We start from the raw sequence: 26,985 nt of genomic DNA, 5'->3' as shown, positions 1-26,985 counted from the left end.
AGAATCACAGTGTGGACAAAAGTGCATAAATGGAAACATGCAAAGTAGATAAACAGTAAATAACAGTAATTTAACAGTAAATTAACAGTAAATTAACAGTAATTTAACAGTAATTTAAAAGTAAATTAACAGTAATTTAACAGTAAATTAACAGTAATTTAACAGTAAATTAACAGTAATTTAACAGTAAATTAAAAGTAAGGTGTATAAGTAACAGTAATGTGCAAAGGTAAATTGAATGAAAAGTGTAAAATTAACAGTAGATTAATGTCAGAGTCCTGATGGAGATGTGCAGTAATTTAAATGTAAGTCTGCAGTAGTGGTTGTCGTTGTGGAAGTTGAAAAAAAAAAGTTAATCTTCAGCAGAAAAAGGAGGATTTATATATATGTGGATGATCACAGGGAGGAAGAACCTCCTGCAGCGTTCAGTGGAGCACTTAGAAAAATATATAAATATATAATCTGCTTTAATGAAAATGAAATCGTTTCCTCAGTGAAAGAAATGACTGATGCACTGATTATTTTTGAAAAGTGAGTGCGGATCAATATCAGGGTGTGATAATTGGCCTGCTGCAGTTACTGACAGAATATTTAAACAGGTGATTCCAGATAATGATCAATAGGTTTCCTATGAGGAGACTCATGATCAGGGAGGAGGGAGTGCGAGAAAGGTGAAAACACTGGTGATGTCTGGAGACGTCACCGAGGGGAAAGTCTTGATGTATTAAAAATCAGCAGGTTTCTTCTTCTTGGGAGTATAAATGTGCAGCTTTGAGCAGACTTTGCGTCAGCGTTATTTGACGAAAGGCCGCGGGGTCGACAGATGTCTTCCTCTTGAGTTTGTTTTCAAATTTAAGTTAAACCAAATATTTTATACTAAAATTATACTTTCTTCAATTAATATCTTTGAGAAACGTAAACACAACTTTCATTATATTCTTTATTTTTCTTTATAAGCAACAAATCTAATTAAAAACTGATTCTCACAACAAGTATCATGTGTGATATATCTTATTCCTCCGTTGTCGTCCAAAAACTATTAAAAACACATCAGTAAGTCTCATCGCCGCACCGGCTGACATGTTCCTTCATCACCATGAACACACTCACGCCGTCCTGCTGCCAGAAATACTCACTAGAACACCAAATGTAGATTCATCCGCCGCTGAAAATAGTCCCCAACAAATGCACTATTTCCTCCTGTTTGAGTGACATCTGCTGAAAACTACAGTCGCCAGCTGTTTGAGGAAACTACTGAGACTTTTTTAAAAACAATTAAACTTTATATTTGTGAGGTGTTTTTAAATACGGACCCTTAGATCGAAGCTGAGAGCCGCAGACAGATTAGAGAAGGAGGAAAATATTGAGATGACCTTTAATAAAATGAGTCAAAGCTCTAAATTTCTAAAGAACTTTGTCTAAAAATAAAAGTCTAACTATTTGATCTGATCTATCTGAAAACATAAAACACCATAAAACATAAAGATTATATATCAGAACACACATTTGATTGCAGCTTTCGGTATTTGTCTCTTCGGCTGCAGTGAAAACACAGAAAGCAACAGGAAGCTCACAGATTACACAGCAGGATTAGTTCACACCTAATCTGCACATATCAAAATCAGATTAATCTCGCTTTCATGGTGGAAATAATTACATCTGAAGTGATATAATCCAGACATAATCTGCCTGTAATCCCAGAATTATCATCATCATCATCATCGTCATCAACAACGTTAATTTCACCTCTAGAGACACAACACAGTGCATACGTAGCTTTTGAAAGATCATTCTTCTCTTAAAAGGTGAATTGATAAGCAATAAAACACACTCTTGCTCAGATAGAGCTGCAGCTAATGATTATTTTCATTATTGATTAATCTGTTGGTTATTTTCTCGATTAATTGATTAGTTGTTTGGTCCATATAATGTTAGAAAATGGTGATAAATGTCGATCACTGTTTCCTAAAACCCAAGACGACGTCCTCAAATGTCACAACCCAAACAGTTTACTGTCATAGAGGACTAAAGAATCTGGAACCAGAGAATTTTGGCATTTTTCCCTAAAAAAAAGGGCTAAATCAATTTGATTATGAAAATAGTTGGCAATTAATTAGCTGTTGATTGACGAATTGACTTATCATTGCTAATCTAATTAGCATTACTTGTAGCCTTATTTGGTCTGGTGCAATCAGTTACTTAAAGGAGCTTATGTTAGCAGACTTTTAAAAGAATAGTTTAACATTTTGGGAAATGCACTAATTCGCTTTCTTTCCAAGAGTTACAACAGAAGATCAATATCGGTCTTTGTGTCTTTGTGTTAAGTATAGAGCTGGAGGCGATTAGCCTAGCTTAGCATAAAGACTGGAAGCAGTGGTGTTTAGGGGGAGTTATGTTCTTTATGTCTACAGCTGTGCACTTCCTGGAGTCTTTCCATCACAGTGAGGTTTCCAGGTTTGTGCTACAGATATGGAGGACATAGAATGTCCAGCGGATGAGTTCACTGTTGTTTGTGAAGAAAAAGTTTTTTGTAAAACTGTAAATTGTTGTTTTTACATTTCTGTTTAAAAAAAGAGTAAAAAAAATATCAATGCAGCAGAAACAGAAATATCTTTTCTATTCCACACATTCTTCTTCTTTGTCAAAAGCCCGGTGCCTACATTACTCACAATGCAACTTGACTAAATTCACTTGATTATACAGATTTAGGTGTGTTATGCTAGTAGCAGCTAATGTAGCCTGGAGCTGCTAGCCTCCGGCAGAGACGAGGAGCTACAGAGGTCTGATAACCTCACCGCTTTCTTTTACTTTTCAAACTTGTCGTTTTCAGCCCCCAACCGACGCTGACTCAAGTGACATCACTCGAGTCAATTGATCAGATTTCACACAGCAGCTCCCTTGTGGAGACACAAAAGGCTTTATGTTACTTTTTACAACAGAGAACAACTGGAAACACACTTAAATGTTTAAAATCAGTGGAATTCACCTTTAAGTCACCTTTCAAATGGAAAAAAATTAATTCACAGGAAATCAGTTAATTTGACCAGAAATGTGTGAATTGGCCTGAATTTCTTTATTGAATGAAACGATGTTCGATCCTTAGAACAAAAACACTAAAGAGGAGTAAACAGCACAGAGCAGAGAGAAAAGAAAGAAGGTCAGACAGCTATTATGACTGACCAGCGGTAGCATGTTTCCACCCAGCTGGTTACAGTAGTTCACCAACCAGCTCTACTAGTGGTCACCAAGCCTCCAGTATGAGTTACAGTATATTGTGATGATGTGTAGATGAATTTCTCAGTGACTATTAAAAGTGTTTCTAGCAGAGTTTTACAAGAGCTTTTTCTGCCCTCATGAAATATGTTTCAGGGGCATTTTAGATATTTTCCAGAATTACAGAGCAAAATCTGGACACACTTAGCAAAACGTAGTAAGTCTTTTATGAGGGCACTTCAAAGCCCCATTCATCCCAATTCCACAAACATTTTTAGGGACATTTTTTACCCCCATTCATTTCCGACCCAGTGTTTCTAGGTGTATTATTTACTTTTAGACGGAGCTAGGCTAGCAGTTTCCTCCTGCTTCTACTCTTTATGCTAAGCTAGGCTAACTGTCTTATCACACAGACATCAATCTTTTCATTCACCCCTCGAATTAAAAGTGAATAAGCTCCCAAAATGTTGAACTAATTATTTTTATGTAAAGTCAAGTGTTGTATATTTTTTTTAAATGTTCATTATAACATGCATAATGTAAACTGACATGTAAAGTAAAAACAGACACATTTTACTTCCGTACATATGCTTAACAAATGTGTTTATTGCCTGTTTTCTGGATTTTTTTTTTTTTTCTTGTTGTGATTCTTCAAAACCAAGAAACAGTAGGATCCATATGATTTAAAAGAGTGAATCTTTGTTTTTTTTTTCTCATCACAGGTTAAAACCTAAAGAAAATGTATCTTTGTGTTTGCCTGTGTAGGTGATAGAGACCAGAGATTACCTCTTTGTGCCCTCTGGACCTTTGCATTCCTCCTCTCTACATGCGACTATAGCTCACAGCCCTACCACACTAACACATGGGGAAATGCCTTGGTCAGTGGTTTCCTTTGATAGCAAAACGCTTACAGGCAGGCCAGAGGGGCCGGCGGCGTTTCCAGGCTATGCGATGACCCGGTGGCTTTGGCACTGGCCAACTGTGATGACGAGAGGCTTTCTATTGTGCTGTGAGCCTCTACGTTTGGCCTTTGCCAGAGTATAAAAGCTTTGGTAGAGGGTTGAAGGGACCAGCACGAGCCAGCCTCCCTCACACGGCACTGCAAGCTATACTAACGCAGGTAAGGGCACACAGACACCGACATCCACCACCAGCATCCATCATCATCATAGCACAGGAGAGACGACCAACACATCCAGAGCACAGGGCCCACTCCCTGCCCACCACACCCAGGAAAAGCACCCCTCAGCCTGGGGAAAGACCCAGGCAGAAGTCGGGGGGCCAAAATGAACCTCCCACATAAAGCTTATGTTTTATTCATAAAATCCCAAACACCTTTTAGATATACACAGAAAAACATACATACCCACCAGCCCTGTGATAACATTCGAGCATCCACTTCTCCTTCCCTCTCACTCTCTCTCCTCTGCGATCTTGTCACTTCCATTTACACCTCTATTTATGTTTTCCCCCCACTTGTCTTCCTCCATCTCTCACCCAGACTCTCCTGAAGCCCCTCACCATGTCTCAGACTGCCAAGTCCGCCTCCAGCCAGGGCACTGATGCCAAGGACAAGGGAGCCCCTGCCCCAGCTGCCTCCAGCAAGGCCACCAAGACCGGAGAGCCTGGCGTGGGATCCTTCAGAGTGAGTCACTGCAGCAGCTTTACACATCGACAGAAACTGCTTTTATAAAATATCTTTACATTTTGTTTTATTTAAAGGGTCAGTTCAACCAAATTCAACACATCTACTCACTTACTGTTTTGGTTTTATTTAGAGGTGAAAGGATTTTAGTTTGTGGTGCTAACAGCATTTTAAAAATAACATTTGAAGCACTGAGGTTTTTAAAACTTTTCATGCTCAGCCTCTTTGCATTGGAGTCACAACAAAAGGCAAATAGATAGTGTTTGTGATTTGAGTGAACAGACCCTTTAAAGGTGTTTTTCATGCAGGTTTTTGCATTGCTTAGAATTTGTTTCCCTTTATTCAAATATGTTCACAAAGTGGAAGCACTACTTAAATTAAATTACAGTATCAATACCACTTGAACAGTAAAATAACATGAAATATTATCAGCATATATTATACTGCATTTTTATTATTGATGCACAAATGCTGCATTTTAATGTTAAAACCAGCTGAGATGGACTTAAACTATTTTATATCCTGTTCAAAAGTTTAATCTACACTAATTTGCTTATATTCTATAAGATTGTCATATGTTTTGTGAGTAAAATCTTAATTAGCAAAGTCACTAGTAGCTATAGCTGTCAAATAAATGTTCTGCAGCAGGAGTAAATAGTACTAGACAATGAAAATACTTGTCTTTAGTTGTTTTCCAGCACTTATTTGGGTGCTTAAATCTGTTTTTTTTAGTATTATTATTACTCTGGGATCTTCTAACAGAAGAATGTGATGCTTGTTGTTCTGTCCACTGGTGTAACTTGTGACATCTCCTCTGTGCAGCTCATGATGTTCGACCAGGAGAACTTCCAGGGAAGGATGATTGAGGTCACAAACGAGGTTATGAACGTGTGCGACCGTGGCATGGATAAAGTGCGTAGTATCATCGTGGACTGCGGCCCGTAAGTAGACACACACAGGCAAACCCCCATTTTAACCAGCTACATTTAGACAAACAATCTCTACGGTTGCGTATACTTTTCCCCTAATTCTTCTCTCCTGTCCTCTTTCCCCCTCTTGTGCCCCCCCTGTGCCTGGCGGCGCCCCTTCTCCAGCTTTGTTGCCTTTGAGCAGACTAACTTCCGTGGGGAGATGTTCATCCTGGAGAAGGGAGAGTATCCTCGCTGGGATACCTGGAGCAACTCCTACCGCAGCGACTGCCTCATGTCCCTCAGGCCCGTCCGCATGGTACGAGTAACAGTGAGACTCATCTGCAGATCATTTTCACAATTTATCCCTAAAAATCTGCAAAATTTGGCCATTATGATTTGTCAGAGCACAAGGTTACATATTCAAAGGTCTTGTTTTGTGTTTTATTTAATATCACATGATAGCATTATGTTTAGTATAATAGCATGCCAAATTTAGCATGTTAGCATTCTTATGTTGGCATTCAACTGACTCCTCTCATGGAAATTGTGACCTGTTGGTTGCCTTCAGTCATTAGGATTTATATTCTTGACATTGTGAAAGTGTTTACCAAATTTCAACCCAATCCATCCACTAAGAGTCAACACATTTCACTCTAGACCAAAGACAAACACTGCCACTTATAGAACCACAGTATAATTACTTAAATTACACCAAACCAGAAATAGCTAAAAACAAATGTTAGAGATGAGCTCTAAATTTGAACCCTTTTCGCTTCCCTCATTTCTGCCCTGCAGGACAGCCTTGAGCACAAGATCTGCCTGTATGAGCTCTCTGACTTCAAGGGCAACAAGATGGAGATCCAGGAGGATGATGTGCCCACCCTCTGGGCGCATGGCTTCTGCGACAGAGTGGGCAGCGTGAGGGTGCCAGGAGGATCGTGAGTACACACAAACACACACTTCAGAATGGAAGGATTCAGTAGAAGATCAATACATAGGCTTGTGTTTTTATACTGTGTGTCATCAAGAAATTAGAAGAGTTTGTCATACAGCCTGAGAGCAAATCCATCCGCCCATTATCCATATATAACTAAAGTGGAGGCTCTGTACTGCAAATATTGTTTTAGACATAGCTTTAGAGGAAGCCGCAGGCCTCTGGAGTCACACTACAATGTAGTTGTTCATAGAAAAGGATGACATGTCATCACAAGGCTTAAAGCTGACTGTGTGATGTTTTGTTTTGTTGACAACAGTGTATTTATAGAATAGATTTTTCTCTTGACATTATGACTTCCAACTCTCCCTGTAAAATACAGACGTGTTCATATGGACTGTTCCACCAACAAGCTATGACTTCTCAACCTCTGATGAACACCTTTCCTTAAAAACAAATTCTCTCATTTGGTGTTTTGATGACGGTGGTGCAGGTGCTCCTAAAGGCACCCTTAAATCATTCAGAACCTCTAGGAAACTCCTCCAAGACCACTAAATGTCTTAAAGCACTTATAGAACTTCCTCAGTGACCACTAGAACCTCCTCAATCACAAATAGAAGCACTACAAACTCCTTGGTGACCACTAGAACCTTTTTAAGGACCTCTAGAACCTCCACCATGAAAATGAACCTCCTATGGGATTTCTAGAACCTCCTGAGAGGCCACTAGAACCTCATAAAGGTCCCCTAGAGCCTCCTCAATGACTACTAACCCTCCAAGAGGACCCATATAAGCTCTACAGTGACCTCTAGAACTTCCTCAGTGACTACTAAGGGACCTCTAGTCTCCTGTTTATCCAGAAATCATAATAATAATACAGTAGGAGCTAAAAAAAGTCAAATTAAATCATAGTTGTGTACAAACTATGAGATTCAAATACCTGTGGGGAAGATTTTTCCCTTGTAGAGTCTAAACCACTAAACCTCCAGTATACTAACACTCTTCATTCTCTCTGTGTGTCTCCCAGTTGGGTGGGTTACCAGTACCCTGGATACAGAGGCTACCAGTATCTGTTTGAGTGCGGTGACTACAGACACTACAACGACTTCTGCGCCTTCCAGCCCCAGATCCAGTCCATGCGTCGTATCAGGGACATGCAGTTCCACCAGAGAGGATGCTTCACCCTCACCTCCGCTAGCAAGTGAATGACCCCTGCTGGCCGTCGGGTGCTGTCATAGCCATGCAGCCCCATTCAGCTTTTTATTTCTCCAAACGCCCCCCCCCCACCCCCCCTTTCTCCAATCCTTTCCTAAACCTCCACCATCATCGCTCCATCCCGAAGGAAAGACAGCATGAGAGCGTAACACCGGACAACCTTAACTGACTTTTTATGGTGCTAAAAAAATAAATATGTTGTGAAAAACCTGAAACCTTCTTGGCTGAATCCACTTTATTCATTGCACAGAAAAATCCCTAATGTTTTGGGTGATATTACTGTATAAATTGATGGTGTTTGGGTTGTTTGTTATTACATTTTCACAGTTATACATTCAATACCTGCTATCTTTAAATATCCTTTGGTATGACAAAATTATTATTAGTAGCTATTTTTACTGTAGTTTTATGTAGTGTTTTGCACAAATACATGGAAATCATCATAATCATTTGTGATATGGTCAAGTAGTAGTATTACAAACTCACTTAGTTTTCAGATATCATATATAGCATATATTATTGAATTAAACAATCATTATAAATACAGTATATATACAATAACAAGGTACTTAAATTATAATATTAGACAACTAATCCTTAGGTATAAGGATAATAATGCAGGGAGCTGTTTACAATCAGCAGAAATTAAATAATATATGGAGGTTGAAAAAATAAAAACATTCAAATAATTTCAGTCAATAATTTCATGGGCTTTAAAAATAATTTTGGTCCTTGCAGGTTTCTTATTTTGCAGTTAAATAGTAGAGTAGTAGTGTAGTAGTAATAGAGTTTCATCACTTCTTTCACAAAAAGAACACATAAATAAAACATTTTCATCGTGTAACATATTTATACATTACTTTAAAAGAAACTTATTTGACCTGTTTGTTAATACATACCGTATATTTTCATATTAACAGCCGAGACTGTTTCCAATATTTATTTTCAGAGCAGTTAGAGAGTCTAAGGATAATGTTCACAATACATTTATTGGTTGCTATGTGATTTATAAATGGACAATCTTTACCAATATACATGTAACTGTAGCCTGAGGATGGTATTATGCTGTCTTTGCATTTAGGAGTCTGACTGCACCATTCGGATTGTGTTAAAAAATTTGCTGCATAATCTTTTGGCTGAGTTTGAAATTCATTAAGAGACATTGATTTAATTGAATGACAGAGTGTATTTTTAAATAAGACCTTATTAATCAAAACAATTTTCATTTCACCACAGACTAGTTGTTAAACATTATAAATTGAAATTACAGTCAAGTCTTGTGAAAGAAAATACAAAATAAAAAGGACAATCACAATAAAAAAAAAAATACGAACAAATAAATAAACATAATACAATGAAATAAATACAAATTGCATTTTAAATATTTTCAACAATGGAATATTATAATATATACTGTATATATAGTATATAATAATAATATAGTTTAATAATGAATCGTGCATATACTCTTTGTTTTAAAGACATTTTAGAAGTTTATAAAAGTTTATAAAATCATGAAGGAAAAGACACTTGTGATTTTTTAAAAAAGCGTTCCCATTATAATCATCACATTTACAATAAAGTCAGTCTTAAGTGTCTTTATACTTAAAATATACTATAACATGTGTAACAGAAAATTTAAAAGTGTGTTTATAACATAGACTGTATAAAAATATTTCATTTTATAACGGTGGAAATGACGATTAAATACATTTAGTGAGTTTACGTCACGTCATGTTAAACTAGGCCACATGCTGCCTTCACTGATCCTTGAAATTCTCTTTATCCATGCTCGGAAGTTGTAATATCGTTTCGTTGAGAGTTTGTTCATTTTGATATCACACGACAAAATCGAATCTGTAACAACATAACATGAGAAAAACACTTTTAACTCGTGGCTGATACCTTATTTGAATATTATTTATCTCTAAATGTTTAATATTTTAAGGTAAAATGCCACACACACTGTGCCTCCATCTCGTAACGCGGTTAATAATTCCGACAGCACGTAAAGGCAGCAGTGTGCTTCATAACACCTAGCTACCAGCAGACATTTGAACATCAAGCACAGAGAAAAGAACCATGGCTGCACTTTTCAAAGCAAGGAAAGGTGAGTACATCAAGAGAAACAATCTAAACAAGTAAAGATTATATTAGGAAACATATCTGACCCGGTTATTAGCTTTATATTAGCTACGTGTACTGGAAATACCTGTTAGCTTAGCTTGCTACGTAACGCTAACCAGTGAGTTAACCTATGTGCACATTGCTAGACTAAACTAGCAAACTCATTAATCGATGTAACACTTTAATTGATAACATGAGAGTAAATATAATAGAAATATTTGCCAGCTTTGACTTAATACGCGGTCATGTGTCATAGAAGTTGCTGTTAGCTTCTCGGCTACATAAGGTTATAAGTTAGTCGGCTAGCTGCGATTATAACACTAAAACAGGTCATTTTCGAAGAGAAAAATTACATAAGCGTGTTGCCAAATAGTTTCACATTTATGTTTGTGTCCTTGAGGTGTTTTTAAAACTCTCAGTGTGAGCCAAAGGTTACTGATGATGAGGATGACCTTTCACCTAAATAACAGAAAGCTAACCGGTGAGCAGGTGTTGCCTTCAAAGACAGAATGAAGTTAATGTACTGCAGCAGAATAAACAGCTAGTAGTGGAGGAAAAACTCTTTACTCAAGTTAAAGTATCAATACAGTAAAGTAAAAATACTCCATTACAAGTACAAGTCTTGCAGAAAGGATCCTACTGCAGTAGAAGTACATAAGTATTATGAGTATTGCAGTAAAAGTAGTGGTTTGGTCCCTCTGACTGATATATTATTATATCTGACATCATTAGATTATTAATAGTGAAGCATAAAATCACTATTTGGTGGAGCTGTTAACAACTCATAGACATGTGAAACGGTACCTCTAGCAGAGGAGGAGCAGTTTTATGTAAAAATTTCTGAACCTAGACGAAGATTAACAACACGTCTTATCTGGTTTCATAATCATAATGTTGGTAAAATATCAGTTTTATCATCCAGTTTCAGCACTTTCTCTCCACTTCTTCTTATTTCCACCGTCCTGTCAGTGTATCACATCCTGACCTCATCACAACAGATCAAATCTCACCGTGAACTTTGTGAATCATAACGTATCATAACACCCGTAACAACATCATGTGTCACTTCTGGCTAACTGTTGGTGTCTGTGCAGCTGCAGCCGGGTCTCATTGTTCAGCAGTGACTCAAACCAGTCGATCACCTGTAAAGAAACAATACTCACACTGTACAAACTGCATCCTGTAACAGAGTCATCAGTGCAGTTTTATGAAGAATAATAAGGAATCAATCAACAACACCATCTGTGTTTTTTCTTAAGTGAAAATGCAATAAGCTGGATTACTTTTTATAACCTGAAAATTATAAATAGAAATCTTCCTTCCCAGTATTTATACTTCATTAAACATTCATTTGGAGCTGCAATGATTAGTTAATCCTCATTTTTCAAGTAAATAAACCAAAATATTTGATGGTTCCAGCTGCTCAAATGTGAAGATTTGCTGTTTCTTTGTCACATATGACAGTTAATTGCATATTTTAACATTTTAGACTGTTAATCAGAAAAAACTGAAGACGTCACTGTGAGATATTTCACTAAAAACCAAAACTGTCAACCTGAAGTCAGTGAGATTTATCCTCTGTGGATCATGAACGTCTGAACAACATTGTATGTCAGTCCGTTCAGTAGTTGTTGAGATAATTCAGTCTGGGTTAAAGTGATCGAATGACTGACGTTAACATCCGTAGAGGAATGTTGAGCTGCAACGATTGGTCGATTGATGGAAAATTAATCACCAACTACGATATTTTGATGATCAAATCATCGTTCAAGTAATTTTTTAGGAAAAATGCCAAATTTCTCTGCTTAAATACAAATATTTTCTGGTGTCTTTACTCCTCTATGACATTAAACTGAGTATCTTTGTGTTGTCGGTCAGTTTGGGAAACTGTGATCAACATTTATCACCATTTACTGTCCTTTTAAAGACCAAACGACTAACCCGACCTGTTTATTTCTCTCTCTCAGCTCTGGGCTTGTGTCTGAGTGGATGTCGGAGTCTGTCGCAGCTGGCAGAGTTACCAGAGACTCATCAGATCCTGAGACAGACCTGCAGAGACTTCGCTGACAGAGAACTGACCCCCATCGCTGCCAAACTAGACAAAGAACATACTTTCCCTGCCAAACAGGTACGTAAACGCCGCAGTCCGGTGTCTGACAAACCACATGAGAACCAAGGAGATGGTTTATGTTTCACGTTACTGTCTGTCCAGATTCAGGAGCTGGGTGCAATGGGGGTGATGGCCATGGAGGTACCGGAGGAACTGGGCGGAGCTGGGATGGACTATCTGGCGTACAGTCTGGCTATAGAGGAGATCAGCAGAGGCTGCGCCAGCACCGGAGTCGTGGTCTCTGTTAACAACGTGTGTGGAGGAACTCTAAGCTTTATTATAATCTGATCAAACGTTGTGATTAGTTCAGCAGCCGGTGTGTTCATTAATTTTTCTCGCTCTGCTCTCTGTGGTTCTGCTCGTAGTCTCTGTACATCGGACCCATACTGAAGTTTGGTTCAGAAGAACAGAAGCAGCAGTGGATCACGCCGTTCACCAGCGGAGACAAAGTGGGCTGCTTCTCCCTCAGTGAGCCCGGTAAATAAAACACCTCACACACACACATGTGTGCACCTAAAACACAAGATAAAAATATACATTAAAGCCAAAAACTCAAAATAAATAGATAAATTAAAGCTAGATAAAGAATAAAAGTAAAGGGGAAAAAACAAGATAAATAGATTCATCTGAAGGCCTTTTACACAAACACAGCGACGCAAATAATTGACACAAAATTGCGAAATAATCGCCTGCAAATAGTTCACATCAAAACTATTCACACCGGCAGCCATGTGAATTTGCGACGACTCGTTCTGCCGTCAGTCAGCGGCTGCTACTGAGGACATGAGACGCTGAACGCAGGTCGGAGCCAGTATGGATTGAACGCATATAACGCTCCCCTCTTCTTTTGTCGAGTGAGGAGAAGAAGGACAAGATCATCATCATCACAGGAGGATGTTGACATCATCCTCCGATGATGATGATGATGATGATGATGATGATGATGATGATGATGATGATGTCCGACCTGCGTTCAGTGTCTCTGTCCTCAGAAGCAGCCGCTGGACAAACTGCCTTCACCAGGCTGACTGACAGCAGGAAGTTACTGAACCTAAACAGTTTGCATGTCGGCTCCACGAGAAGAAATCCACAGTGTTTGTATTTATAAATACATGATGATGATTCATATGATACCTACCTGTCTGCCTGCAGTGCTCACAGACAGACCTGGAGCTGATCAATCAATATAGATACGGTCAATAAGTTCAAAACATACAGCAGGATACTCAACACCCAGAAACAGCTGTGTGTGCAGATTACGCTTTGTGATTGGTTGATGCTTTTATTCGCTGTGTAAAAACTCAGAAAAATCGACCTCGTTCTGAAAAAAATCGCTTTTTCGCCTCGTAATGTGAAAGTTCTCATGACACAAACAACAGTTCAAAAAAATATATTGATGTGCGAATTAATCGCACGAAAAAATGGCGTCCAGTGTGTAAAGGCCTTGAGAGGTAAGAAAAATATACAGATTTACAAAATAAACTGATACAGACAAACAGTGTATAGACAGAAGATGCAAACAAACAAGAATGAAATTTAATTAACTGTAATTAAACAGATTAAAGGTATTAACAGGTTGTATAGTTTGTACATAGAATATAAAAGGGAGATAATGCAAACGTAGCAGAGCTCTGGGAAGTGAGATTATAAAAGTATATCAATGTGACGAGACGTTATTATTATTATTATTATTATTATTATTAAGTTGATGTGTTTAAATCAGTGTATGATAGTAAATAAAGTTCAGGACGTACAGTAACTGGATATAAAACTTTAAACTCTTTGAATACAGTGATAACAAACAGATGAAAAACATTCAAATTAATTGATTGCAAGATGTTCATTAAAAAGCTGAAAATGAACATTAACCTGCGTTTGGCCTCTCCTGGCTTCCGTACCCTGGTGGAGGAATACCTGCAACACAACTGATCAACACTGATTATAACCATATTTGAACACATGCAGTCATGTATAATAATACAATAAACAATAAGGCCAAGATAAATACAATAATCACAGTATTAATGGTACTGAAATGTTAAAAGACGTTTAGTAAGTTTACGTCCATCAAGCTGCAGGTGAAAGAGCTCAAACTGAAGAAAGTTTATCTGGTTTTTCACTTTGAGAACAAAGCTAGAGAGTTGAGTTTGGGTCATTTAGTGATGAAATGTTGTGACGATACAGATGCGTCTAAATCCTCTTCTTGTGATTAATAAGATTTTATTTTGGATGTTCAGGTAACGGCAGCGACGCGGGCGCGGCCTCTACGGTAGCGCGTCAGGAGGGAGACGAGTGGGTGCTGAACGGAACCAAAGCCTGGATCACCAACAGCTGGGACGCCTCCGCCACCATCGTGTTCGCCACCACGGACAAGAAGCTCAAACACAAGGCAGGACGCCGCCGCCGCTGCACGTTGTCACACTCACAGATCACCATCACCTGTCTGCTGCTTTTGTTTTTTTATTTCCTCAAACTTGCTTCTCTCCTCCGTGTCTGCAGGGCATCAGCGCGTTCCTCATCCCCATGCCGTACCCGGGGCTTTCTCTGGGGAAGAAGGAAGATAAATTGGGCATCAGAGCTTCGTCCACCGCCAACATCATCCTGGAGGACTGCAGGATACCGCTGGGCAACATGCTGGGACCCCGCGGCGCCGGATTCAAAATCGCCATGGTACTAAAAACACGCTGGAGCTGCTTTACACGGATCCTGACATCATCCACCCACTTATATCTCACTGTTTAGCAGATGACACGACGTCAAGATACTTGTACAGTTTCTCCAGTAGAAAACACTAAAAACATAATTAGATTCTGGTGCAATTTAATCAAAGGTTTCGGAGCGAGTAAAGAGGAGAAGGATCATTTTATTTATTGAGCGCTGTGATTGAATTTATTTGGAAAGAAAATATAAATGTTTGGCTCATGTATCAGTCGTTATATTGCATTTGGCAGATGTTTGTTTCCTCCAGCACAAACTCAGACCAGCCTGTACGTAAAGATGGACGTAGCGAGGTGTGCACACTCAAGCTAACGTTAGCTACTTTAGCTAAATAGTGCTAACAGGACTTAATATCTCTAGAGAGAAGTTGAGGCTGTCGGTGGGAGCTGCTTATTAATTAAATACAAGCTTTAATCACACACACACACGAGTTAGAAAGTTCACAGACACATCCGGCTTCATTACACCTGTACAAAACTTTAAATAAGGAAACGTGTCGTCTGTCTCTCACACAGCAAACTCTGGACAGTGGGCGGATCGGTATCGCGGCTCAGGCTCTCGGTATCGCTCAGGCTGCTCTGGACTGCGCTGCAGACTACGCACACAAACGCACCGCATTCGGAGCCCCGATCGGCAAACTGCAAGCCATACAGGTAACACGAGCACTGATCAGTAGGTATGCACAATATTGGAATTTTTGCCAATATCTGATCTGCCGATATTTCCAACTCATTGTGGCTGATTGCCGGTGCCGATATATGCACATATTTTTTCCAGCTGGCTGAGGAGACTATTATGCATGCAGGCATAGAGTGTACTAAGTATGATCAAGAAAGACAATATATGAAGGAAGAACTTAGGAAGACTGGAGTTCAGGAGCTCAGCATTAAAACTTTAATGAACCTGCCAAGTTGGTGCAGCAGTAGAGTTTTCATTGAGTTTATTAGACAGACAGGATCGGGGCTCGGTGCTCTGGTTGGCTGGGGCTAACGTTAGCTGGAGCATTACCGGAGGGAAGCACAGCAGGTCTGACGGGCAGCTGAGTGAAGTGGAGTCTGCAGAGGAAACACCGGGACCGTCAGGGTGAGACAGTCCATGGAGGGAAGCACAGTCAGGCAACAAATCAGCCTCTCATAATCGGCAGAATTTGCCGATGCTGATATTTCATTTTAGAGCTTTTATCGGCCGATACCGATGACGTGCTGATAATATCGTGCATCCCTACTAATAAGTCTTTTTTTTTTTTTTTTTCTTCTATTATTATTTTGTGAGTCCTCTAACTTTATGAAATCACTGCAGAGCCCCATCACAGAGCCAAAGATGACATCCAACAGTTTACAATGATTTGAAAGCAGCAAATCCTCACGTTTGAAAATGTGGAAACAGAAAATGTTTCTTTTGCCTAAAGCAGCTATAATCCATATTTTTCATAACAAGTGATGAACCTACAGAGGATTATCAGCGACTCTGCAGCTCCTCTCGGCTTTACGGAGCTTTATAGTGAGTTTCAGCTCATTGTTTATCTGTCCGACTGCAACTTTACTGTTCTGGTTCACTCTCAGCGCTCTCATAGCGTCATTTTCAGAGAAGAATCTGTAAAAAAAAAAGCTGATGATGTGTCAGAGTTGTGTTCACTACTTGTTTCATCTTCTAGTTCAAGCTGGCTGACATGGCCGTGGCCCTCGAAAGCGCTCGTCTGCTCACCTGGAAGGCTGCTCTTCTTCGAGACGCCAAGAAACCTTTCTCTAAGGTAGAGTATCCTCTGACGCAGCAAGTTTCACATTATTGACAAGTTTAAGACTCAACCGTCGTCCCTCGTTCTCCTGCAGGAAGCAGCCATGGCCAAACTGTCAGCGTCTGAAGCCGCCACGTTCTGCTCACATCAGGTCAGAAACCAACAAAACAGTTAAAAAACACTGAATAAAACCTCCTCCACAGCATTTATTTTAAATTCTGTTTGTTTGTTCTTCCAATCAGGCGATCCAGGTCCTGGGTGGGATGGGTTATGTGGCGGACATGCCCGCCGAGAGGCACTACCGCGACGCTCGCATCACAGAGATCTACGAGGGCACCAGTGAGATCCAGAGACTGGTGATCGCCGGCCAGTTACTGAAGGAATACCAGCAGTAGACACACCTGTTGGTACAATACGAACATAATCCCAGATACGCGTCACATCATCACCTCATCCGTAACGATAAAGAAGCAACGAGATGTCAGCTGACGTGCAGCTTTTATATGTTTGTTTTTTTTTTTTTTTTGGGCAACAGGCGACAGATCAGAGATCACACTACAGGATTGAACTGAATCTACTCGTCCATTATTACCTCCAACGTCTCCAGAAGGGCATTCAGGAATAACGTCACAGTTTCACACCCGCCCGCCTCCGCTGCCTTAAGACGACGTCCGTATGTTGACAGTTTAAAGGGTCAAATCACCCAAATAAAATATAAATAACTCTTACCTCTAGTAGTGTTTATAATATATTAGAATTTAAAGATAGTTGAAATCAGAGAAACTATAAACTGCAGTACTAACACTCTCCGTCTCATTAAAACCAGTCCGCTCCATTAAAACTCTGCTGAATCAACTGTATCAAATCAAAACCTCTTTATGGGTTTTATGGTATTTAAATCGCCTCCATATTACCGCTGCTGATGGTGGTGACGAGGTTGAGTTCACAGCAAATCGGGTGTTGCGGTGAAATACGCCAGTCCTTCCTCTTCATTCTAACGAGGGCGACGTGTTGAGGCTGCTAACGGCGGCGAGAAAGAGAGAGAGAGAGACACAGACGCTGGTCGATCGAGCTAGAGAGTGAATGGAGAGAGAAAGCTGTTATTTTCTGATAGTTTCACAGCGGTTACAAATAAACGAGCCTGCAGAGCTGCACCGCAACGCCTTATTATATCTTAATAAAGCAGAAACGGCATAATCATGCAGCCAAACCTCAATAAGTAACTTCCTCTTGTTTTGTTTTTTTTAGCACGTTTCTCTCCCAGTTTGAAACCTCTGCTCTAACTCTTAACAGCGTCGTCTCTCCACGTAGGTAGTTTTGGTTTTATGTGTCTAAGGTTGTGAGATTTATTTCCTGCTGCTCAGAAGATGAAGAAGAACTTAAAAAAATATGATTGAGTCATAAAAAAAAAAGCAACTGTCCTTTCAGAAATATCCAATTTTACTCTGAATAGTCCATAAAATGTTTGTTTAGTTGCTACTTTTTACAAAATAAACAGTTTTTTTTTTTTTGTTTGTTTGACAAAACAATCCCGACTCAAGGTTTTCTTACTGTTTGTGTCCATATTGGACTTTTCAGCAGCTCATCATTTACGTCCAAAGCCAACGTTCAGTGTCAAAGCTCCAAAAAGACTGTAAACGGATTATTTTGTCAAACAGATGAGCCGAAAGAATCAATTTCCAGATTCCCAAAGTTGTTGGTGTTTTTTTTAATATGATTTTGGGTGAACTGGCCCTTTAAGAAGATGAGTTGTTGTCCTGTCCTTCTTTTGTTGTTTTTTTTAATCAGTTGTTTGCTTCCTGCAAAGAAATATTGAACACTTTATGAGAGAAGTTTCACCAGCAGGGGGCGACGTGGTGCCTTCATGTTTCTTGACCCATTTCTGCTTCACACGGACTGATCATCATCATCATCATCATTATCATCATTATGATCAGGAAACGCTGCATTAAAATCTCATTTACACTCTTTTTTTTCAGTTGCTGACTCCAGTTTGACTAACCCAGTCAGAGTTTATACTTGAATCATTAACTGGTTTCATGTCGGTTTGTTAGAGAAGCTGAAAGCAGTTTGAGGTTAAAATCTGTGAATGAATCAGAGACTGTAAGAGGCTGTAATGAAATGAAATTAATCTACTCTGTTGTTGATGTTTTTCACAGACCTCTTGTGCCTCCAATGTACATATTTTATTGTAATTTATTGCGTGCAAATGATAATAAAAACACACTTCCTGTCGATCATATTGAGAAATTACAGATTTTATTGCATCTGCTGTGGTGACGATCAGTCAAATAGTGCACTAAAGCACAATTTTGAGGTACTTGTACTTAACTTGAGTATTTCTATTTTACACTACTTTATCCACTTCATTTATCTGACTTACAGTTTACATATAAAACATTTGATTATCTTATAAAATATGATGAATTGTCATCATTAAATAGTGTTCAGTGTTAAAATTAGCTCAATTTAAACAAACTACATTAGAATTCTGTTTAAATATTATTAATCTTTATTTATTCAGGGAAGACAATCATCATACTCACAACTTAAAACAGTCACAAACATGAAAAACAGCAGCTGGTAAAACTTTAAAGTCCCTCAGAGGAACAAGCGTCTCTAATATTAAACTGTGTTGCAGTTCGTTCCAGTAGTGAGGTGCGTAGTACTGGAAACCAGTTCAGTTTGTATGAGGAGCTTTTAAAGCCGACCTGCTCTGTGAGTTCAACTAAAGATGTTAAATAACTTAGATATCAAGACTTTATAACTGGAGACACTGGTCAGCTGTGGAAGATGGTGTCCAGAGGTTTAATCACACATGACGTCTCATTAATCCAATATGGACGCTATAATAGACTGTTCATGTGTTGAAAAGAGGAACAAACTGTTCTGGTACAAGAATCCAATTTGATTTTTTTTGTTTTTGAGCGAGATGTTCAACCAAAGTCCTGAACCGTGTTCCTGCACATGCTCAGTAGCGTCTGCCTTACACAGAACTACTCTCTAGAGAGTGAAAACATGATGCTGTTATTAGTCTTTGGAGTCATTTCTAAACAAACTAACATGACTAAACTCTTCATGATGCAGGAACATGTCACCCAGTGCAGCGATGTGACTCACTGACGTGTTTTTAACAGTTTTTTTGCAACAGCGGAGGTCTTCAGCACAGAGAAATAAGATATATCAGACTTTAGATACACACATAATACTTGTCAGTAGATTAATTCATTGTTGGTTTGGATCCAAACATGAGATTTGCTCATAATAAGAAAAAAACAGCAATTTAGCAGCCGTATCCTCTAATCCTGGTTCTAGTGAAACAACATGAGACTGTTGTTCCTCCTGCGGGGGGATCTCCCAGCCTGAGGATGTGTGTCCCTGAAATCAGTGAATCACCAGCTTCTTTGTGTTGTTGTTGATGTGTGTTGTTTGTGCATCGTGCACGCTCGTCTCCTCGTCAATCCACGTGAGCCAAGGGCACTGATTGCTCCGCTGTGTGCAGATCTAGGCCAAGCTTCCTGACGCTTTAAGTTGCACCCTGCTGATTGTGCTGATCATGACGATAGTCTGGCCCGGCTGCATTGTTAAAACCGGCCTTGCATGCTCCCGGCGTCGGCCTCTTTGGCCATTTAGTGAAGGTCCACACCAGTCATTTAGAGCTCCATCAGGGTGTGTGAACCACACTCTTGATTATTTTGACGTCATTAACTGGCTCTGTTTCCTTTTATTTCACATGCAAACAAGTACACGTGCAAAAAATAATATTATATTGTGTTTTCTGCTCACTGATGACCTTCCTGCTCATTAATGTTGATGCATATGTGCCAACGTAGCCTACTTATTTATAGTGATCATGCACGTGTGTCATCTTTAAATATTTGATATAGGCCTAACAGTTCATAAATAACAAGGACAGACAGTTTAATGGTTGTTTTTTCCACTTTATTAGAAAAGTATTTCTGTTAAAAGACTAGAAAAAAAATGACAGGAAATACAAAACACTGTACATGTATTCAAATGCAAATTCCCTCCTTTGATCACAACATGAGCGCACATTGGACTGAATGGGCCTCGCTGTCTGCTGCATGTTCACTGTGGGAACTAATCTCATATGCAAAATTAGTTCACTGGCAGAGAGGAAGAAGACAAAAAACTATTTACAATGAAGCTGTGCAGCTTTTCAGAGGTCACACATAGACACAAATAGACAGACAGCCGGCACAATGACATGATTACAATATGAACAAACACTTCAGATTTCTACGTCTAATGAATCTCTTAATGGATTTTTTATTTATGAACCACTGAGTGTGCAGATTATCTCCTCAGACTTCACTTCAAGTGGCTTTATGAGGAATTCAAAGCAGATTTAAACCCATCAGGAGTTTAAATAAACTTAGTTTCTGCACAAACATTAAAAAAAAAATTACATTCAATCCAGTGTTTTAACCATGCAGATGCCCCATAAAATAAACCCATATTTTACACTTTCATGTACAACAGTTACAGCCACAATGTGCTTATCATGTCTTCTGAGCATCAAACCAAAAAGTGTCACTGATGTGTGAAGGCTCAGCGTCTTTTGGCTTCACATCACTTCAAACTTTAACATCAGTTTGGTTGAAGTTGTGGTGAAAGTTGTGCCTCAAATAAAAAAGTCCTTAAGTTATAAAAGAGGACTTTCAGTTTATACATAATGCTTCTTGTCAAACTCTCCGTTGGCTGTGATGGTCTTGGTGGGGGCGTATTTGATGGGATATGTGCCTCTGACCACCGAGGAGAAGGAGCAGCACAGCAGGGTCCCGCCGAACAGCAGCAGCGCGGTGGCCGCCCAGCCGATGTAGATCGCCGCGCCGATCTCTCTCTTCTTGGACGGAGGCAAATGCGGGTCGTGGAAGTCCACGATGATGTTGTTGGCCATCCAGCAGAGCGGCACCAGCACGAACAGCCCGCTCACGATGTAGATGACCCCTCCGGCGTTCACCACTCTAGCCTTCACCGTCTCATCCTTGATGCAGTTGGTGCACTGCGCACCGGCGATGGTCACCGTGAGGGCGACGACCCCCAGCACGGCGGAGACCACCGTGAGGGCGCGAGCCGTCTGCAGGTCTTGCGTCAGGGCCAGCACCGAGTCGTGGACTTTGCACTGCATCTGGCCGGTGCTCTGCACCACGCAGGACATCCACAGACCGTCCCAGATGGTCTGAGCCACCACGATGTTGGAGTCGATGAAGGCGGTCACCTTCCACATCGGCAGCCCGCAGGCGACCATCACCAGCAGGGAGCCCGTGACGCACATCCCCAAGCCGAGGAACTCCAGACACGCAGCAAGCATGGCTCTCTGTAGACCTGATACTCCTTATTTCAGAAATAAAGGGTCTTATTGAAGGTTTCTTCTCTCAGCTGGCTCGTCTTGAAGCTCTCTGCGCGCTGTGAGTCTCTGCGCTCTGAGGCTTTTCATTTATGGGACCACCATCAAAACAAAACGGACAAACTTTGAGCCAATCAGCACTGGATGAATCTTTGTCTCAGCCAATGAGGTTTCTACAGGAGCAGCAAACAGCATCAGCATCTCGCGCACGCGCGCACTGGTGGTGAGATTGTGTTTACCAGTTGGAGCTGGAGCGCACCAGATGTGTGGAGTCTTCCTGTGATTCAGTCTGCGGGGCAGAGTGACAAGAAAACCAGTCTCAGGCTCCATGAGGAGACACAAACGTGGAGTTTAGTAGAATTTCAACTTTATCTTTTGACTCAATATTAATGTAAATATGCAAATATATCTGTTTAACACTAAATACAAACTCAGATGTTACTGCAAAGAAACAGATGTTGTGATATTTGCACATCCTGTTGGACCAACAGTCACATCCTGCCTCCAAATACACAAATATTAGGATTCTTTTAAAATATGTTCCAAAGAATAAATCAGGCCTGTTTATGTAACGATGCAGAATATCTTTACGTTAGGAGTCCGTTATTTCTCAAAACTTTTCCAGAAAGTTTCTTGGAAATGATTAAAATTGCTATCAGTGAAAATAGAGACAAATATCTGAGATACAGTTATTTATTTTATATCTGAGTATTTAGGAAATAAGCAGGAAATGATAGAGCAGTTACATCAATGGTTTAGAGTTTATAAACTGGAGTTATTGTTGGATATTTCAGTCTCTATGTTTTTATATTTAGACTTTTGACACCTCTCATGAAACTGGGACAAAGATTTTTAAACTCTCTACCCTTCCAGGGTGGTTTTCTGTTGCTTTGACCGACATTTTAACACTTTTATTTTTTTTTTCTTTTGGCTTAAATATACACACAGAGGCACACAGGATGCTCTCCATCCTGCAGAGGACAAGGCGACCATGTTGATCCGCTTGCATTGTAGTCTGACTGTGTCGATGAAAAGTGCCCTCAACTCTCTTTATGTTTTTGTTCTTTAAGTGGACTCTCAGTCAGACATACAGCCCGAGTTGACCTGACGTACGCACATCCTATACGAGCCGCTGCAAAGTCAGCAATCTGATGAGAGAGACGCTGAAACCGCCAGAAGCAGAGCATGCTGGGCCGTCAGCTACTTCCTGTTCAAACTTTGAATGAGGTCACACCCAACCTTGAGAATTAAAATGAAAAAAGTAGGAAAACTCCAAGTTTGAAATAAATTATTTATTATCAATTTAATGTAGTTTCATGAAAGTGCACGCTAGTGATTTATTGTCGCACTTCTACACATGAGAGACAAACTCAACAATCCTACGAAGGATTTTATCAATCCTGTCACAAATTACTGTCAGCAGCACAAATTATGAGTTGAAATTTTTCATTTTAAAGTGGTTTTTATTAAAACTGCAAACGTAAATGAGCCACAGTTCATATGATCTGCATAAAGTGCTGCTAATTAAAGGTGCAGTATGTAGAATTTAGTGGCATCTAGCGGAACGGACTGTTTAATCACCTGAAAATAAGAATCGTGTTTTTGTTAGCGTTTTCATGAGTTTTGCGGGCCATCGTAGGTTCTTGTACACGCTTGGAAGGGGAGGAGGAGGGCATTCGGTTGGTTGCAATCTGCAATCTCACCACTAGATGCCACTACATCCGACACACTGGTCCTTTAAAACTTGATACCGGCTGTTTTAACGCATGCTCCGTGTGTCTAGAAAGTAATGGAGCAGATATTTGCATGAATTTTCATTCCCTCCTCTTGTATTTTGCGCCTCTGAACAGGAACGCCTTAAAATACCTGTTGCATGAGCGCAAACACGTAAACTTCAGTGATACTGATTTTGCTTCATTTTATCGGTGTAACACTTTGGCGCAGTCCTCTTGTAAGGGCCATAAATCTACAGAGTCTACAGCCATGCTAGCTGCTCTGTGAGGCTTTAGGGCTATTCAGTGGTGCTCTGAGCTAACTGCTAACATCAGCATGCTAACATGCTCACAATGCTGATGTTTAGCAGGTTTAATATTTACCAAGTTCACTGTCTTATTTTGCTAATTAGCATAAACTCAAAATACAGCTGAGACTGATGGGAAAGTCGTTAGTTTTGCAGGAATTTGCACCAAAATATTTAGCAAATTAAAATATTGACCTGATGGTGGCCATCAATGAAAAGTTTAAAGGATCATCAAAGTCGTCAGAATTGATCCTCTAGAGACCTTTAATATGTTCAGCAAGTTTCACAGTTATCTGTTTAATACTTACAAAACTGTCAACTTCAATACAAGTCATTCAAAATTAAAAGGCATCACACAGCTCCTGTATTTCTCTAGTACACTATGTTTTATTCACCAGCTTTACACCTCAGTAAAACAGTACATCATGTATCAAACAGTACCGTCAATCCCACAGTTTTATTTCAAAGTTCTGTGTAAACGATCCTGCATTCAAATTCAACATCTGTGGTTGAGGTCTTATAATTAAACAGTTCGACTAAACTTTTTCTCTTAGTCGAGTTTAAAGTGAACAACCATGACGACCAATCACAGAACAGGCTAACAAGCTCCTGGGACAGACTGGTTTCCAGTAAGTAGAGGCACTAACACCTCAGACGGACTGTAAAATCTTCAAAGATATTGTAAAAAAAAACAAAACTCGCTTGTTCAGAATTTAAATTAGATAACGCAGAAACCTTTGACCTATTTATGCTGGAGAGTTGTTGAAAGTCTGAAAATAGGATGTGGGACAGAGGTTAGTGTGTCTGTTTACTGCAGAGAAAGTGATGCGTGTTGATAAGAGCTGGACCACACCTACTCTAATTACCCTGCGAACATTGAGAATGCATAATCTCATTTTTTTGGTTTTAGTCATGAAGTTGCTCCATGTCTCATACATTGACTGAGAGGGCTGAATCAGTGAGCTGGTATCTGGGTTGCAGATTGGGGGTCGGGGGGTCGGGGGGGGGGGGGGGGGGGGGGGGGGGGGGGGTCGGGGGAGGGTTGAATGGTGGATGGTGGATGCCACTGCAGATAAACACTAACAGGGTGGAGGAAGAGCTGTGTTGCCAAGATAAAGACTTAAATAACCACAAATTTGAGCCGTACTATAAATATTTGTCCGGATGTGGAGCACTGAAAATAATCCCTTAAAGTATGTTTGAGTTCATATAAAAATATATTATATAGTAAGTAAATATTTTGGTGCCAAATTCGTGACAGCGTGTTCAGATTGAGGACAGAGGTAGCAGGTGTTGGTCCAGTGTGGACGTCAACATGCTGACAAACAACATTCCTGCAGCAAAACACAATCAGGACTCCTTCTGGAAAGCTCGTTAGGAGAATAAGTCATGATGTCACGTAGTAGGTGAGTAGGTCATGAAAATTGTGTTCCTGCGGCCTCAATAACACAAGAACACTGATCTTAATTACAGTCGAGAAACAGTATGTGTGTATGTGTGTGTGTGTGTGTTGTGAGTTCATGGCTCCATGCATGTCCTCAGAGGGCCAGATGCTTCCTCTTCTCGCTCTATGGCTGAGTGTTTACAGTCACACCAACATACTTCCAGCTCCTACAGTTCTGATGCAGAAGCACTGAGATTTACCGTCTGTAAAGCTGCTGAAACCTGACTCCACCTTTCTTTCCTTTAACTCAACACAACTCAGCTCAGCTCCACTTCACTTGAAGGAGACGTATCCTGCACATTTCCAGCTCTATATTTATATTCTGGGGCTCTACTGGAAGATATTTGCATGATTTCCAGTTAAAAATTCCTTATTTATCTTCTACTGGCTCTTAATGCAGCCCCTCAGTTCAGCCTCTGTCTGAAACAGGCCGTTGTAGCTCCTGTCTCCTTAAGCCCCGCCCTCCTGATGAGCCCACTCTGTTCTGATTGGTCAGCTTCAGAAGCTTCAGGAGGCTACGTAAACAAACTATAGTAGCAGGATTTCACTTCTGTTTCTCCTTCTTTACTCCAAATGTCAATTTTTCAAATCCATCCGTACATAGAGCCCGAAATATGCAACGGAAACAACGCAAACAATGCATGGAAACACCTTAGCAACCTCCTTAGCAACCAAGGCTACAGAATGCACGGCTGTTTGTTGGCAACAGTCGAGGAGGAAGAAGCGGTAACTTTGCAATCAAAGCGTTCAGAACAGGTTGAAGCCCTGACTTTTGACTTGCAGGCAGCATTTCTACATACGTTCAACTTTGACCATGTTTAACATCATAACACAAAAAGCAGAAAATGTCCCCTTTAATTTCACTCACTTCTTTTCAGCTTAGCCCATCATACTCCCATCTTACCATAAACCCCAACTTAACTTAGTAATAACTGTAATTATATAATAAAAACTCAGAAGATACGTTTTAAAGCTCATCATGTGTAAAAGCAGAACTAGACAGTGATGCAGCTAAAAGGTGCAAATGTGTTGATCTAAAAAAATGTGTTTTTTACAATCATGTTTCCCTCCATAAACATTCTGTGATGAAATCCAACACAAACATGATTAAACGCTACATTTACTTTCAGTTCTCTTTGAGACTTAAAGGACAGGTTCGCCATTTTTCAAGTGTGTCTTAAAACATCATTAAGGTGTCCGTATTATCCGTGAAAGAGGTTTTCCTCGCTGTAATCATTCCTCCTGTTCATACTGGATATTAAAAGATCCTTCAAATGTGCTTTCAGTGTAAGTGATGGAGGCCAAAATCCACAGTGTGTCCACACAGTCATTTAAAAGTCTCTGTGAAGCTTCTATTCAGCTTCAGCAGTCTGAGTTAGTCATAACAAGTGGATATCTGACACATTTACAGTCTTTTTAGCATCAAATTCCTTCTTTTTGTGTATCAAATCAGCTAGATGTTCAACATACCCGTGTTTCATTACAAATTAAAATGTTATGTTTTCGCAGCACAAAACAGCGCTGATTAAAGGATCTGCACAC

At 39.9% G+C, this 26,985-nt stretch overlaps 3 protein-coding genes across 3 annotated transcripts; 2 read left to right on the top strand and 1 right to left on the bottom strand.

The window, feature by feature from the left end:
- Positions 1-4,236: 4,236 nt before the first annotated feature.
- Positions 4,237-8,133, top strand: crybb1 (crystallin, beta B1). The gene is made up of 6 exons (XM_067574107.1): positions 4,237-4,333; positions 4,715-4,858; positions 5,681-5,799; positions 5,953-6,085; positions 6,565-6,707; positions 7,731-8,133. The coding sequence occupies exons 2-6, from the start codon at positions 4,736-4,738 to the stop codon at positions 7,906-7,908; spliced, it is 696 nt and encodes a 231-aa protein (XP_067430208.1). The 5' UTR covers positions 4,237-4,333; positions 4,715-4,735; the 3' UTR covers positions 7,909-8,133.
- A 1,751-nt stretch (positions 8,134-9,884) lies between these two features.
- On the top strand, positions 9,885-18,002 carry acads (acyl-CoA dehydrogenase short chain). Its single transcript, XM_067574233.1, has 10 exons — positions 9,885-10,028; positions 12,013-12,173; positions 12,258-12,407; positions 12,521-12,632; positions 14,393-14,544; positions 14,655-14,825; positions 15,389-15,526; positions 16,528-16,623; positions 16,703-16,759; positions 16,851-18,002. Exons 1-10 carry the CDS (start codon positions 10,001-10,003, stop codon positions 17,001-17,003), a joined length of 1,218 nt encoding a protein of 405 aa, XP_067430334.1. The 5' UTR covers positions 9,885-10,000; the 3' UTR covers positions 17,004-18,002.
- A 2,526-nt stretch (positions 18,003-20,528) lies between these two features.
- Positions 20,529-22,064, bottom strand: cldn5b (claudin 5b). Its single transcript, XM_067574415.1, has one exon. The coding sequence runs from the start codon at positions 21,941-21,943 to the stop codon at positions 21,296-21,298; it is 648 nt and encodes a 215-aa protein (XP_067430516.1). The 5' UTR covers positions 21,944-22,064; the 3' UTR covers positions 20,529-21,295.
- Between the last annotated feature and the right edge of the window lie 4,921 nt (positions 22,065-26,985).

The sequence above is a fragment of the Thunnus thynnus genome, chromosome 19 (genome assembly GCF_963924715.1).
Source record: "Thunnus thynnus chromosome 19, fThuThy2.1, whole genome shotgun sequence".
Lineage (NCBI taxonomy): Eukaryota > Metazoa > Chordata > Actinopteri > Scombriformes > Scombridae > Thunnus > Thunnus thynnus.
The sequence above is the reverse complement of the archived record's forward strand: the minus strand, read 5'-3'. Positions and strand labels throughout refer to the sequence as shown.